Source organism: Halyomorpha halys, unplaced genomic scaffold (assembly GCF_000696795.3).
Source record: "Halyomorpha halys isolate HHAL.00 unplaced genomic scaffold, Hhal_1.1 Scaffold422.1, whole genome shotgun sequence".
In the NCBI taxonomy this organism is placed as follows: domain Eukaryota; kingdom Metazoa; phylum Arthropoda; class Insecta; order Hemiptera; family Pentatomidae; genus Halyomorpha; species Halyomorpha halys.
The window spans coordinates 725,184-743,242 of NW_027111899.1; the positions used below are offsets into that span (position 1 = coordinate 725,184).

Sequence of the window (18,059 nt, forward strand, 5' to 3'; positions counted from 1 at the left end):
ATAGATGAAGTAAAAAGGGTGTAATAACCTAGATGTTGATCGCCCTGAATAAAAATCTAATCTAATCTAATCTGTATGATTTTATTTGTGACAAAGTAAGAAGCATTGAGGATTTTACGTAGGATTTTGGATTGTAAGAATTGGAAGGTTTAGTGGAGCCTCAAAGCCCAACTCCATATGTCCAGATTGCCCTTATTACAGTCATGTAGATCAGTCTTTTGTAATGTGTTGGAAGTCGAAATCGACGTGCAGTTTCCTGTCTTTTCAGTCTTGTGAGAGGATTGGAGGTTAATCGTTGGTCCAAATGTAGTCCAAGGTAGCGGATCTGTCCGACAGGGGTAAGATAAGATTCTAAGGGTAAAAATAGTTCTTGCAAAGTAACAATTTACATTGGAAAACTATTCTTTTGCAAAATATGAGAGTTATCCAACACTTACAACTTTCCTTTTAGGCTGAAAAGAAGAAAAATTACTATGGTATTGTGTTTTAGTAAAAAGATATTACTCATGTCCAAAATTTTATTATTTCCAACATTTTTTTTATTTTTTTATTTAGAATTCAATTCTATAAATCTGACGAAGTATCAGAACGAATCCTTTTAGGACATCGAATTTTGAAACTATTTTGTTCTATAGGTTTATCCAATAATTTGCACAGCATGCAAAAACCGTGAACAATTTCGTTAATTATATAAATGATGGGTGTAATTCTTAGATGGTACTTGCTAGATGGATAATTTAATATTCTTTAATGATGTTCTTTATTACTTTTTTCCGCAATAATCCAGCATTTATTTATATCAGGAAAAAAATATAAATTTGAGAAATGAAAGCAAACGCAAATTATCTAATCATTTCATAGCCATTATAAATTCTAAAATATCATAATTGAGTAATGTTTAAACAATTCCAGCATCTTAATAATCAAAATACTAATCTCTTATGACAGCGTGAACTATCCAGAATTCCACATATGCGGCTTTGGTTTAGTAATCCGGATTAATTTAGTTTTGCAGTATTTAGCAGATCATCTGTATGCCCTAGATAGGAGAACTATATTGTATAGCGTGAAAAGAGAATATACAATGCTTGATTTTGGCGTTTACGGTCAGAAAATGTTTAAATTAATGACTCATTAAATAGGAATGTATAAAGGCTCTAACTTTTTTAATAGGAAAAAACTAAAAGTAAAAGAATTCAAGGTTCAATTGGACTTCATATTACATACTTAATTAAGTATGTAATATGAAGATGTGTATTGCAAAGGTTCTTTTTACATTACATTCAAGAATGAAGCTGTATTTTAATCCCAATAAATAAATTTATCTATTCCAAAATCGGTATTGGTACAGTACCTGCAATATTGACAATAATCGTCAAATATTCCTATTACAAATATGATAGTAAACATTTGATGCAAATGTTGAGGAGGGCCAAGCTGAATGTAGTACAAGAGCCAAAGAGGAAAAGGAAGCCAGTTATTTCACCCAAATTTTCGAATTCATTAATGTAAACTACATACACTTGGGAGTCAAAATCGAGGAGTCTGCCAATGCAGTTCAGGGGAGTTTAAAAATGGTACGCTGATAACAACTAACACGAAAAAACTATTTAACTTCAATTATATTCCTAACAACGATTTATTTATTTGACAAAAGAAGAGTTTAAAAAGTATATGTTGATAAATATTGATATTTGAAAACGTTTTACAAAACTCTTCTTTTGTTATTTTATTAAATCGTTCAATAAAATTTAATTACTTCCTACTTTTGATTCTTATAATTTTTCGACTAATGATGATGCTTATTACTAAAGTAACTTTCATGTATAAGAAAGTATGTATACAAAACCAACAATGATCGAATTAATCAATTAAGTGACCATAACACACCTAGATAAAATTTGAGTTTTATCGTCAAATTTCAGATTGTTTAAAAATGTAATAAATAAAAACACAATAAATTATATAAACGATTGTAGCCTAAGAGGTAAATTCAACTAAATATAGTGGAAACAATAAAAAGTTTAAAATATATCTTTTTTTTTTTTTGGGCCAAGACTCCCATTGAAGTCCTATACTGCCTAACCATGGTTGGCAGTCAAAGTTCTTCATTTTGTGGGACCGCCACACAATGAAAAAAGTCAACGTCCCAGGCCGGATTCGAACCGGCACCGCCATTAGACATCAAATTAGTAAGACTGTGTCTTAACCACTGAGCTATGGGCGGCCCAGTTTTAATATTAAATAGTAAGATATTTTTTACTATATAACTATAATAACCACCAACAAAGCAATGTATAGTCTGAATAGACTTGAAAAAGTTCTGTCGTGATGGAAAATATATTGAGTAGGTGAGGTAGTTCGTGTGGAGAGATTCCACGAGGAAGAATACTGAAGAGGAGATTGCAAAGGGGATAGGATCTCGACAGGGGTTTAGTTAGTCCACGCTTCATCTCCATCTCTGTCTAAGCCACTTAACATCTGTCCCACACAGATCATACAGTCCACACGGGGCAGTATACTCTCATTCGTTTCTATTCTTTTGTCTTGTACTATATATACATCCTTTTGACATTATTTCTACCTCAGAGAGCAATCTATACAGAGGATTTATGTAAATGGACGATGGTAAAACCATCCTACAATTTATATTTGCATCAGAGTAAAATACTGACGTCAACTTTCATCCCTTGTTAAGTAATAACGTATCATATGAGGAATATTTTTAAAAGACTTATCAATGTATTGTAACTTCCTTTCACCAATACAGAGCGTCAAAATGAACAGTTCTCCGAAGTCAAGTTATAAAATATTGGGGAAAAGTATTTTATACTTTATAAAAAGGTTTGCCAAGTACAAAGATCGGAAAAAGCATCTTTGCTTTATTTTTCCTTTCTCGTCGATGACAGTTGCATTCTATGGAAATTATCCCTTTATCCTAGGAGTTTTTATCACGCATATAATGAGCTTGTATTTCAAGATTACTTGTTCAAAAATCATATCTACAGGACGATCCTAATACGAAGAGTGTTAGTACAAGATCCCAAGAGGAGAAAAAAGGCAGTTACTCACCCCAATTTTTGATTAATTTAATGAAAACTATGTATAATTAATAGCTAAAATTGATGAGTCTGCCAAGTATAGGTACGGGGAATAAAAAATGGCGACTGTTTCAAAGCGATAAAAAAAACAAATTTTTCCTTCGGAGCTCGATATCTCAAAAAGTAGGGACAACACAAGGAAACCTAAGAGAACGTCATTTAAAGAAGAGTAAATTTTGAAAAATATGAGCCCTAATAGAGTTATTTACGTTAAATAGTTTTCGAGATATAGCTTTCTAAAAAGCAACAGTTGATAAAAATTTTGTATAGGACATACTGAAAGATCAGTAATTAGTGAATTTATTTTGAAAAATCTATATCTCAAATACCATTTGACCTACAGATGTCTATTAGCACTCAAATTAAAGCTAGTTTAATGAGCTATGAAGTATTTTATAAGGTTTATCTTCGTATGAGTAATAGTTTACATGTAATACGTTAAAATAGATTGATTTATAGTTGTTTGGACAAATTTTCATTTGCCAAATTTATATTCATCTGTGAATATCACAAAAACTACTTCTCCTACGAAGATAAGTGCCATAAACTACTTTATAGTAAGTTAAATTTCCTTTATTTTGAGTGTTGGCAGACATATGTGCGTCTTATGGATCTAGAGATATATTTTTTTTCAAAAATCCAACATTTTATACGAACAACTATAAATTAACATTTTGTGAGTTTATTTAGTCAAATATCATAAAAACTATTACTCCTACAAAGATAAACATAATTAACTATTTTATAGTAAATTTAACTGGCTTTAATTTGAGCGCTGGCAGACATCAGTACGTTCAAAGGTTTCTGAAATAAAGTTTTTCATAAATCAAATTTATTGTCCGCACAACTGTAAATCAATTTATTTTGGCAAATGTCATGAAAACTACTATTCCTATGATGGTAAAGGTAATAAACTTCCTTACAGTCCATTAAACTAGCTTTAATTTGAGTGCTGATAGACATCTGTACGTCACATAGTTCCTGAGATATAGATTTCTCAAACTAAATTAACTACTAATTTTTCAGTAGATTTTTAAGAAATTTTGCTTTTTAAAAAGCTATATCCCGAGAACTATTGGACGTAAATAGCTCTTTTAGGGCTAATATTTCAGCAAATTTACTCTTCTTTAAATAATGTTCTCTTAGAATTTCTAGTGTTGGTAGTTTTTATGATATAGAGCTCCGAATGAAAAATCAATGGTTTTTTTAAGGTTTTGAAACAGCCGCCATTTTTTAATCCCCCTACCTATACTTGGGAAACTCATCAATTTTGATTAGTAATTATACATAGATTTTATTGAAGTAATCGAAAATTGGGGTGAGATAACTGCCTTTTTTCTTTCCGGCGCTTGTACTATATGCGCGGTTAATAAACATTAACATTAGGATTCTGATGAAATTGATACTAAACCCAACAAAAAAAGAACTAGGCTGAGGCGATTTCGAAACTAGGGTAATGGAAGAAAAATACATAATTTGTGCCTAAGCTGACTGAAAAAATCGGTATGGGATTATGAAGGTACCACCCCACATAATCCCTAAATGTATCATAAAAATCGTATTAACGGTTTGATCGATTATGCCGTAACACTTATTTGACTACAGATCGACATATAGACAAATACGAAATCAAAACTCTTAATTGATGTCTAAACATTTCGATTCTGAGGACATTATTGATTTATTTGTTTTAATTTTCTACTTGATTACAAAACAAAACTTTCCATTGTACCTTCGTTTGTGAGGAAGCAAAAAAGTGAAACACGATTACCTAACTTTTTAATTCTGACTAAAACAATTAAACAACCGAAGGAAAGTTTTAAATGGAAATTTTAGCTTCACAAACAATTCCTGATAAAACAAAAAAAATTAATAAAAAGGAAAACACTTAAAGAATAATACCTATAAGAGTATTTGCTAACACAATTACTATGAATAATGTTTCGAGTAAATTATAGTAGAAATAATACGACGAGTATCTACGAAACTAAATTACAGCTGTCAATTATCCACCTAATATCTACGGGTCTCAGCACTAATCATCCTTCTTGAGTGTATCAAGCAATTTATATCTATCTGTTTTGGGCCTAATCTGCAACGAATCGGATGTTGTTAAGGTCCTTGTGGATGAGTTTATTTGTAACGTAATAAGGAGCATCAAGGATTTTACGTAAGATTTTGGATGCGATGTAAGGATTGGATGCAGGAGGAATTTGATGGATTTGAGACTTTATGGTTTGAACTCAAGAGGTAGTAACATTTTTTAGGATTCAGAATATGCCATGGGCATATCAGCAACATATGAAATGTTCGAGATTAAAATTTATTATTATATTATGCAAGATAAAGTAAGCAGAATTGTAGATTTTATAAAGGAGTTTGTATTTTAAGGATTAGATACTAGAGTAACTGGGGTGGTTTAGTGGAGCCCTATATCTTAGCTCCGACCAAATCAAAATAGGCCTTATATTCGTGTTAGATAGGAAGCTTTAACTGTTTGTCATTTAAGTGTTATAATACTTAATACTTGGAATCGACGTGAAGTTTCTTGACATTTCAGCCATGAAGGATAAATAAAAGGTAGTCGTTTATCCATATGTAGGTCCTTGGTAGCAGATCTGTTCAACGGGAGAATTTGATTAACGATACTGTAATACAGCAAGGCGTAATTTTACGACGAAGAATTAAGGCAATCGAATGTGATTCGTTGGAATTTATTTTTGACACCATTCTTCAAGGGTCGTAGTATGGATGCAATGGTGAGTTATTTTTTGCTGGTTTAAGATAGGATGCATTCAAGGATACTGCGTTAATGAACATCACCAGATTGACAAAAAAAGGTGATTTACTTCGAATAATCTGTTAGTGCGAAAGGGTTAAGGGTTATTGTATATAATTTATTTTACTTAGTTTGTTTGATTATGTCCATTTTAATTATTTATATTTTTAATTTTATTATTTTTTTTGTATTTACTTACTCATTTTATTTTATTTATTATTATATTTTATTTTGATTTTTCGCATGTAAGTGTACAATCACAACTAGTTTTCATTGCCCAAGTTTTTGGCAAATTGTAATATAATCAATAATTTTTTTTTTACATAACACTGAAATATCTTTAGTATAAATAATTAAATTTGTATTTCTTCAAACAGTGTCTTATTCCTTCTTCCTATTCCCTCCATCCTTTATTCCCTTCCTTACTGTCCTCTACTCTTCCTTAATAACCAACCGATTCACTTCTATCCTACAATAAAAATCCTTGGAGTCATCTTCGACCAACACCTCTCCTGGAATAATCACATTTCCCAAATCACACGCAAATACATAACTGTACTCAAACAATTCCTAAGATTCCGTTATTCCATTCCTCAGAACACGGGTGTTCCTACAGCTCCTAGTATCCTCTCTCGCCTTCCCCCACTTCGACTACGGTTCCTTCGTGTATGGAGGGCTATCTGCAGGACTAGAGTTGAGGCTGAGACTCATGAATTGCTTCGTAGGATTTATCTTTGGGTTCCCAATGCGCTCTGGTCTCCCGCTGAGACTTAAGTATACCGAATTGAAGAGGCTCTATCCAACCTCCCGAAAGCAATACCACCTTGGTGTTTTCCTATTCCAAGTTCTTAAAATCAAAAACCTATATCCTTGATTTCGTCACTCTTCGTTCATCTATCCACTCATTAAACACCAGATCCCATCCGATTGATTCATATATGCCCTCCTATAGAACCGCCTTCTTTAGCAAATCCTTCGTCATACGTGCAACCTTCTTCTGGAATTCTCTTCCCATCTCCATTCGCCTGCCCTCCTCCATTCTTTCCTTTAAACAACGGCTATTCCACTACTTATTTTATAACCAAACCTCCGCATCATTGTAATCAAATAAATAGGGATATATTGACTAACATTATAAACAGTAGTTAAGCCAATATCCCGATGTAATTTCATTTTAATATCTGAAAAATAGTAAATGCTAGCCAGATAAAAATATTAACATATGAACCATGTATTTATTTTGAGGGGACATATGTCCCAGAATAAAATTATTTTTTCATTTCATTTCATTCAGAATAACCGTGGCCACGTCAATTGACTTTAATTACCGCACTCATTGGACTGAAGTAAAATTATGAAATATATATCCCCTTCTACTACGAAATAGAGAACGAAGTTTTCCAGACTTTTAAAAGGGGAATTAAACAGTCTGAAAGAGATTCCGATCCTTGAATAATTGGCGGGGCAATCCTGTTACGCATAGCGGAACGATAAATACATTAGGCTTTCTTACTTCCGTTTCCTGCACTAAATCCAAAAGCTTAGTGGCTAATTGTAAGGAGCGAGCTTATCTCCCGCTTTCTCTTATGCTTTTTAAGTGGAAATAAAAGGCAGAAACTGGTCCACATAAAGATTTTTAAAAAATTCTATTTTCTAAAGGGGATTTTTTTATTTTTTAAATTATAAAAACAGAGTGAGGATCAAAGACTTGAACAGACCCAAACCTCTATCGTGCATACATCATATCCATTTTTTACTTTCACCAACCTATGTATGGAAAATATAGGTAAGGAGTACTACTATCGTACAAAATATAGTTTTCGACAGAAATACATGTTTTGAGGACCCAATAACCAAAGTTGCGAAATGATCTGCGCGCGTGTGTGAAAAGCCTAGCTCAAAAATAAAAAGTTGCACAAAACTTAATTTACACCTTTAAGGAGATTGTGTACGGAATGTTAGAGATGCTTCACCCCGTATGCCAGAAATGGCTAGGAAGGGGGATTAAAAAAAAAAAGTAACAGAATTGTTTTAGATAAAATCAACTTAGAAGTGCCAGTTAATAAAATTAATTTTAAAACTTTATTTCTTTTTTTTTCATAATTGGCTGTACTTGATATACGATTTTGATTAAACTCGGCTTATATATGATCAATTTAATATAAGATGTGTGTTATCCTCATTGAGATTGTAAGACAGGACTTAAATTCTGAATTTTCAAATAATAAATGACTAAAAATGATATAAAAAGAAATTTTATGATTAACCAAAGGAGAAAACTGTTTGAATTGTAAGATTAATTGATTTGAAATGTACAAGAATTAATGCTATCTCAAAGTGGTAAGTGAAAATTGTGTGATACGAACAGATTTTTACTTTCGCTTACCTATACATGAAATATATAGTAAGGGGAAGTATTTTGATCGTATAAAATTTCTAATTCGAGTTTTCTACGAAAATCGAGGTTTTGACATCCCCTGAGTCCAAAAAAACAAGTAAAGGTGTACGTTTGTGGGTGCGCGCGCGTGTGTATTTTTATGTATAAAGCCTATCTCAAAAAAAAAAAAAATAGATGGAGCTCAAATTATATATTTGAGTCGTGAATATATCTTGCACATGACTGCAACTTTTTACGACTAGCGCTTAAAAGTGCCGCATTATAGAATCAATTTTTTTTTTTTTCATTTCATTCCTTCTTCAATAGATCAACTTTACGATTTTCTACTCAGTTGAAGATAACTCACCTTTCGAAAGCAACGAACTTTAAGTTACTTAACGAGTTTGAAGTAGTTTAGTTTTTTACCTTAGAGACTAGAGCCGTAGCCGTATGTACTAATTAGAGAAACCTTGCTAAAGCAGGACGTTGCAGAATTATATGCCATAATGCAGTTTAAAATAGAGTTTCATCTTTCAGTCTGAAAAGTTCCTGGACTAATGATCCCTAGAACCTCGGCTCTAGTTTACAAATGAGCCTTACTTCTCGGACTGGCCTAGTAGAAACAAAAGAATGTTCAGAACGGCGTATAGGCAGTCTGATTTCATTAATTAGTAACAACGCACAGGCAACCATTCAACGCAAAAGTTCTCAAAGTAGAAGTTGTTTAATTTGTAGAGCTCCGTTTATTCGGAATAATGTCTAGGAATATTCCATACAGCACGACATATCGTACAAGAGACTATATGCCTTGTTTACATTTTAATGACATTCCATTAAGTAATATTTCAAAAAAATTTCTTTTAATTTTGTCCAAAATAATCAACTTTTTACAAAGTTAATAACGGAAACGCCAAGACATTTAAAGTAATTTTAACATGGATAGTAAAGTTCATGATATTGATTAATTTAGAATTTCATTAAGGAATTTAAACTATTATAGCATTGACAAGTCAGATAAGTAAGGCTACCATGGAAGGCGGGAGTAGAGGGTTTCACGCCGTTTTTCAATTTCAGGGGCTTTTTAAATATTGCTCGTTTTGACTATCTTAAAGTATCCTTTTACCGTTTTAAGCTAATATTTCAAAAGTGATATAGGACCGTCGCTTCCCAGGGGTCTTAGAGAGGCGGGTCTGGCGGAGAAGGATGGCTTTCTTGTTTTATGATCTCCTCTTGTGAGATTGTGACACGTTGTACATCGACCTAATTGTCTGTAAATGCTCTTCAATACCAGACAGGTCTTATCCTCGTTGAAATAATCTAACAGGGCTTACTTGTCGAATTTAAAAAAAAAATTTCTGAAGTTTCTTAATTTTGTTTATTAAAAGAAAATAAACAGTTTTTATTGTCATTAATTTCAGTCCACAACTACTCATGTCAATTCAACATATTAAATAAAAAAAAATTAATACTTTTAATCACAGTCAACCTTCACTACTTTATCATCTAGTAATAAAAACTACAAAAATTGTAATAAAATAAAATAAATCAAATTAATTATAGTAATTTCAATAAATAAAATTAATATCAAACAGGAAGGAAAAAAATCAACCAATTTATAAATAATAAAAAATAGATAGATTATTTATTCTTTTTAACCATTGTAGTCATGTCCTAATTTGTTAAATTAATTCTAATAACACACGTTTTCAACAAAAAACATCATTTTGGCTGATCTTAATGTTTATTTAAGGCTTTTGAATTCTTCGCTAATCTATGACACTTAATGCAAATTTTGTAGCACAATAAATATTAATACATAATATAGAATTGCAACTTTGTATTGTATATTATTTCAAAAGGACGCTAAATTATAAGAATACAATATTAAAATATGTAATATATAATTTGAATAGGACATATAAGACAATGTATTCATAATTATTTAAAAATATCTGAGTGACTTTATATTATCTTCAATCGTACAAATGTATAATTTATTGTAATCTTAAAAAACAGAAAACTCATCATTTTAATGAGGCTAAAACAATGGAATTTGGCCAAAGTATGCAGTTGGCCAAAATTGCTTCAGTTTGATCTGAGAAAATGAGAAAATTCTCACTCACTACGAAGTTAACAAAAAAATACTCCCTTTCTTCGATCAAATTTTTATTTAAGGATTTAACTTCCTAGAGCCCTAGAAAGTATATTACATTACAAAGAAAAATAACAAAAGTGAATAGAATATTAAATAAATAACTAATAACGTTATAAAATTAAGTAGATGAATCAAGTTGACATAAGAAAATATTCAAAAACCCTATTTCTGATATGTTGGAAAATTTAAAGTTTATGTTTTCATTCATTTCACATACTTAAAAAATATCATCATTTATGAATATAAAATTAATCATGAATTAACCAAATTCAAATGTTTTTGTATCTCTGGAAAAAGAAGTTTTATCTTTATATGATTACAGAAATAAAATATACTTTAATTGACTTAAAGACAATATACGTTATTCAGATGAATTTAAATAACCGTTAATAGATTATATTATATCTCAAATTCAAATTGACTTGGTATAGTTAGACCAGTGCTATATGGTTTACAGTAAAGTCCTTTTGGTACCTTAAAAATATGAAGTTAATAGGTTATGTACCCTTCGAAAATTAAAGATATTCTTCATTTTTGTGCGACAAAACAAGCATTACATATCAGCGATGTACGTGTTGAAAGAAAATTGTATTCAATTTTATTTTAAGCACACAAAAATCATTTATATCAGCCAAAATTATCAAATGTAATTAATAAAATGACTTTTTGCATTTTATTCCAGTAATTGTTCGGTATATATCCAGTTTAAGTTCTATTTGAAATCTACCATCTACATTAAATAATAAAAATTATTTATTACATATGTATTTCATTATTTGTAGTAATTTCATATACTTTTGAAAAATCCGGATAGTAGTCACTTTTCTTAATTAAAACTGAGATGTAATGATTACGTTTTAATCGTAAACAAGTAATTCTTATTCACCATAACTTGAGCTCATTGATGAAATAAAATAAAAATAAGAAATAATGTTTACAAGCTATCACTCACTTAAATGATTTGTAGGGGTCGCTCTTCTGTCGTAATCTTTTTTCAACAAGCTGTCCAAGACCTGGAGGTGGTCCAACTTTGTTCCGAACCTAAAAAAAAAAAAAGAAAAGAAAATAGTTATCCACACCTATATAGATTTTAAAATTAAAATAAGGAATATAAATGGGTAAAGTTGATTTCCTGGAAGATCACCCAGTGACCGTACACTTACAAAACATTAGAAGTATATTTAGATTAATTGCTTTGATATTAATGTTTCTATTATATAATTTACACACCGCTATAAGCCTATTTATTTTGTATATTGATGTAACATATTTTAACTGTCAATCCCTACTACTTCTCTATAACATCCTGTCAACAATTTACTTTCACACTGACTTCTATTCCGTTCGGTACGTTTGCTATTATGTTCATTATCTCACTTTACTCATATACCCCATCGTTTTTTTATTAACTGTCTAAAACCTTTTAGTATTCTAGTGATATTTGATTACGTTTCATTCCACATTTTTAATTTTTCATATACATTGTTTATTTATATTTACATCATTTAAGTGTTTTAGCCCAGATGAAGCCCTGCAACGTGGGGCGAAACGTTGGCTCAATATAAATAGTTAAATCACTATTTGAGTTTTCTTTGATCGCACCCGGATCATTATCCTTTTATTAAAGTTGATGTTTTTTTAAAGGTTTTTCGTAACCTTAGACGGTGCGTAAATATTTCAAAATAAGCCAAGCATTAGTATCCTAATGCAAGACCAAAATCATGAGAAAACACTTGCTTGTTTCTCACTTTAAGATTTACTTGTTAAACGGTCTTAAGTTCCACTTTATTACAATATGCTCCTTTAAATGACTAAGAACGATTTTATTTAAACCCCATCGTTTATATACTAATATCTGTCATATTATATACCAAACTGCAAACCTCAAAATCCAAAATCCTCTCGTAAATTCTGTCATACCCTTTTTAATGTCCTATATAAATTAACCCCAATGACCTTAATGTTCCATAATACGGAACATTAAGGTCGAGGAGGGTAATTTGGTGACTATTTAACATAATCTGTTAAAGATTTAACAAACTAGATAAATACCATTTCTTCTATTTAAAATCCAATACCCACTATTTTCTCACTTCCAATCGGTTACCGATAATGCTCTCAAGCATTGGAAAAAAGGTTGGCCCCGAGACCTATTATTGGAGTCATGCCAATGGGCAGTTTTTTCGAAGTCATTTTTCTGCCATATTAATCAGGATTCACATTTACTTATTGAATTTTGGGTGCGATGATTGATATCCTGGTTGTAATTATTTTTACAAAACACGCCCATTAAAAGTATAAGGTTTGGTTCAAAGATTAATCGAGTCAACCACGTATAACTTGCATTATTCACTTTGCAACTAAGGTTGTAGTTAGACGGAAGCACATTAAAAGGAAAATTTAACAAAAACCTTTACAAAGAAAAAAAAAGTAGCCAACAAATTTCACAAGTTATTTACACTTTGTCTCTTTAATCATACTAAAGAAATTGTATTTTTTAGAAATAGATTAGTTAAAAATAGTAGACAAGTAGAATTTTTAGAAATACTAAAATAAACACTACATAAATTTGGAATATAAATAATAATCACACACATATATTTTATTTTCATATTTGTACAATGTTGTCCAAAGGGAAAAAACACAATCATTATGATTGATAGTTAATAATTAATTTAAAATTGACAGAAGTAAAATAGGAATTATTCACCTCTTAAATATGTTATTTTTCAAAGTAAATAAACAAAATGCTTTGAATTAATTTAAATATGTAAAACTTCATCTGAACTTATAATAATAATTGAAATAAGAATGAGATAGAAAAGAATAAATTAAAGTTTATTGAGTAAAGAATTACAATTAAGATAGACCAGATGTTTAGACGGCCAGATTTTTTTTTTTTATTGAATTTAAATGGTTTCCAAATATTAAAGAAAAAAATAGCTTATGAACATAATTTCTTTAGATTTTTCTTTTTAGTTTATCAATGGCGGAGGAATGACAAAGGGTAACATAATCAGTCACAGTTTCAAAACTGATAGGAGGACGGTAATGACGATTTCCAAGGATCATTTGTATCATTCGTTAATTCTACATTGTTTCATACATAATACATAAACTAATACATTAAAACACACTTATTATTTTTGTTTTTAAATTGATTTGTTATTTAGTGACCTTTTTTCCCCGTTCTGAATTTTTCGCTGAATTTCGAATTTATGAGAGTCCACCGCATCATGAAACATGAAATTTTAAAGGAAGGGATGTTGCTTTATTAATTAAATTTAATAATAAACCAAAACAAAAGAGGATGTTTTTTTCATCTTATACCGTATTAAATATTATTTAAAATTATTATGCCACATCAAATTCCAATGGAAATTAGGTTTATCTAGTTATCCCAAATGAAGAATCAATAGAAAATGGGTTTCTAAATTGTGAGATAACAAGCTCATATGAAACTATGTAGTACTATTCGCATTGGTCTCTAAATGTCAAGAGGGTAAAGAGCAAAGGAGAAAATGTCTGTTTGAAATTTAATCTTAACTCAAGAAGAAAGACATCAGGCAAGGTTTTTATCAAACATTTCTAGGGACAGGACGTAACATCATTTCAATGTCCCTCTTTACTTTATTGAAAGTCGTCCGCCCGGTTATCATTCAAAACTTCAGCTCCAATGGTCCGGAAAATCATTTCTTTGAGCGACAGTATTTTTAAAAATAATTTCCTATTTAATTTATAAATCGAAATAAAAAAATATTATGTACTCCTAAATCAGATCAACTTCTGAATTTACAAGCATTAATGAGTTGGAACTTTCTCAAACAGAGACTTCTAATAAAAGGATATCCCCAATAAGCGGACAGCTTTATTTTCTCGTGAATCAAATCCATTACTCTTAACTTTTTTCAATTTCTATTAAGCTTTTCATTTTTGAAAAACATCATCTCTCTTGTGAGGTCAAAGGAAATACTCTTTTTTATAAGGTCATTTGGTTAGAGCCAATGCGGTTTATTAAAATTAATTTTTTTAGAATTGAAAATTATAGATCTTCAGAGGGGGTGCTTCATTAATTCTATGTAAACGTTTATCTATTTTTCTTCCCTCTTACCTTGTTGTCATTTTATTTTAATTACCAACTTACATACGATATTGTAACTACCTACCTACATTATGTGTGCAGGTGATTGATGGAACTAGTATTTAAGAAAAAAAAGTTTTGGAGAAAGACTTACAATTTTTATGCGCCAACATTTAATCAAATCGGCGATATATTTTGCATATTAGCATTAGGACCATAAAAAGTCATAAAAAACCCTAATTACGTGCTCAGGTGCATTTTTCGATTTCAACTTTCTCTTTGTTTCTTTACTTTTAGGATGGTTTAGACTTTAGTCAGGTACATATTTTAAATACAAATTACAATAAAATAGAAGATAAAGAAACGAAAAAAAACATTGAAAATAAAAAAAAAAAATTGGATTATTTTCGTATACTACAAACATAAAATTCTACCCTAATATTTACTAATATTTTAATGACAAAAAAATCAGTATATATATATATGATCAGTATATGTATATATGGAAATAGAAATATACAAGTTATCAACATGAATAATAATATTTTTAACAGATTGGAGATAAGAAGGGATAAACGGGATTTTAATGTTAGGTAGGGTATTGCGGATTTAGGAGGGGATACAATTCCCAAAGGATGTAGCACAATGCATAAAGGATCTGTCAAACGCAGCAGCTTTACTGGTAAAGATATAGAGATGGGAAAGGAGGGAGCAGATAATCAGATTATCCTTTTACGTATTTACTTTATTAAACATTATACAATAAATTAATATATAATCTAATGCTTAAGATTATATGCATTTGTCTTATTTCTTATTGAGTCGCGACGTTTCGGTCCAAGTTTCAGGCCTTTATCGGGGTCAAGTATAAATAAAAAAAACCATGATAATAAAAAAATAATAATAATAAATTATCGAATATAACAAGAAATTAGGAAATCAATAACAAGTAATATGAGAAGGATACGTTCTTTATAGGAGTAATAAGCTGTAATATAAGTTGATTACAAACATAATTGGAGAAAAAAATATATAACTGGTACAAAAATCAACATGACGAGAAATGTTAGAAAAGTAAACAACGTATAAGATATACATGAGTCATGAAAACACACAAGTAAAAATACCAAAATAAAGTGGTATAATATCAAGCTATTTAAACAAATGAGGACAATTAGTAATACTAAGAGCAAGAAATATGAAATAACAGAAATAAATCACGTATGTAAAAAAAAATAATAATAATTGAAGTGAATACTGGGAGAAAATTAAAATATTAGGAAAGACTCACTCGACTGCAAGTAAATACGATTAAATATTGGTAAGTAGCTTCAATAACAAAAATACGACAAAGCAAAGCGAAAATTAATTGTTGATGAACGTATGGAACAGGGTGTAAATAAAAGTCTATAATGAATAAATATTAGTATAAAATAGGGTTCAGATACAATTAAATAATCTCTAATATAACCAATTAATGAGGATCAAAATATTGGTATAAAGAACAGTTGTTGTTGATTTTTTGCTTAAAGGCGTAAAATCCTCTGGTCATCAACGCCTATGGGATGATAAAAGTAAAAAAAAAATAAAAAATAAAAATAAAAAAAAAAAATCAATGAGGAGTTATAATTTATAAAGAAGGCGATGTGCTTTTAAAAATTCAAACACTCGTGCAATTTTAGCTTCCTCATCTGCGAGAGTTTCGGATAAAGAACAGTTTTCTCTTAATAAAGAGAAAATTATTCACAGTTAGGGTTTCTACTTTACTTCTCAATTTAAACATATATCTACACACTTTACAAGAAACTAATATATCACCAACTTATTCTTAGGAACTTTCTATCCCCAAAATTAGTCGTTCCCTTTCAAACAAACACAAAGTAACACTCCACTATATCGTTATAAACATGAGTTTCTTGGACTGCAAGATATATTTGGAAACTGATATTTCTCAGACGGCTCTAAGAACATCATAGGTATGGGGGCCTCTATTGTGTTCAGTGATCGGAAATATCTACTTTCTATGTCACCGATATGTGGTAGCTATACAGCTGAAATGGTTGCTATTTATAAGAGCTTAAATGATTTTCATCCCACAAAAAAAAAAAAGAAAAGCAAGTTATGTGTATAGATTCAATGTCATCCCTAATCAATTGAAGTAATATTTTCTCAACGAACCTGCTAAATCAAATATGCTATACTCAATAAAGTCCAAAACAGGAAACGGTATTTCAATGTCTTTCGTCTGGATCCTTGGGCAATGCGAAATAGCTGGTAACGAACTAGCTAAGAAAATAAAATTTAAATGAGAATAAATGAGGATAAATCATTCGGATAATAAATTAAGGGGAAATCATGAGTGACGTTTGATATCATCTACTAGATTATACCTTAGATATCATCTACTAGAACTGTGCGAAAAGAGGAGGTGATTTCGACGCATCTTCAAGTTGTCATATGCATCAAAGGTAATGCAAAAACGTAAAATTAGAAACTATCCTTTGCAAATCCCATAAACGGTTGACGTTTAAACAAAATTTAAAAAAAGTATAATATAATGTAATTCCTATATTACCCATTACTAATTGTTATTTTCTTAATTTCTTGTTTTAGTATGCTTATCTTTTTTAAGGAACGGCCTTTCAAGACCACGCGAATATCACTTTTTTCTTCTCATTTTTGCTTTTCTTCTCTCCCAGTATCATCTCATCATTTCTGCGTATCTTTGCTTCCTCTCTTCCGACCACGCAGCACCCTCCCGCTTGTCTTTATTTGCCGTAAGAACAGTAATTTGTTTTATTTTATGTATTTGTTATTTTTTTTATTTTTCGTTTTACTACTTTTATTGTTTTGTTTCTATCATAGTCGTTATCTTGATTTGTTATTAGTCCTGATGAAGACCTGAAATTTTTTCCAAAACGCCGATATTTATATCACTGACCGGCCATCTTCTCCTTATATAAAGATCTACAGTCTACAATTAAATTCCAATTATACATAATCATATATGTTATCATTAAATATTAAGGTAATTAATAATAGACTCATGCAAACTAAATTAGCATGAAAAGTGAAACTATAATAGTAGTACAAGTAGAACTTAGTGCTCCTTTTCAACCCGCTATTAAAAAACGAAAAAGTAAGTTGACCAGTGTAATAGATTAACCGGCAGCTTAAAACCTGAGTGCCATTGGCTCTTAAAAGTTTCTTACCCCTTTTAGAGAACTGGTTACGGCCTTCAATCAATATGAAACAGCGGCTATTCAGAACTTAGCCGTGTGCCTTTAGTGAACCAACAGAACGGAAAGGTTTCCTTCTATTGAATTAAAATTTCCTGAGTTGCTATTAAAAAATATTAGAATTCTTTCCTCGTATATCCTAGCCCAGATGATTCCATTGAAAAAATATGACATATAGAAACCATATTTTGAAAGGTTACAAACTTTAATAAACACTGTTGCAATCAAGCATTTCTTAAGACACATGTACATTTTTCTAAAGGGTAGTTTCGAAATTCTATAATAATTCTACGATTTATATTTAACATTTTATATTATATTTATTAC

General features: G+C 30.3%; 1 protein-coding gene across 2 annotated transcripts in view; it reads right to left on the bottom strand.

Moving 5' to 3' along the window:
* LOC106682539 (glycine receptor subunit beta-type 4) overlaps positions 1-18,059 on the bottom strand; it is a 409,926-nt gene that overhangs the window by 208,482 nt on the left and 183,385 nt on the right. For both annotated transcript variants that reach the window (XM_067049814.1, XM_067049815.1), the window contains exon 2: positions 11,365-11,453. In XM_067049814.1, the coding sequence (XP_066905915.1) occupies positions 11,365-11,453 (89 nt within the window). The remainder of the gene's footprint in view (positions 1-11,364; positions 11,454-18,059) is intronic.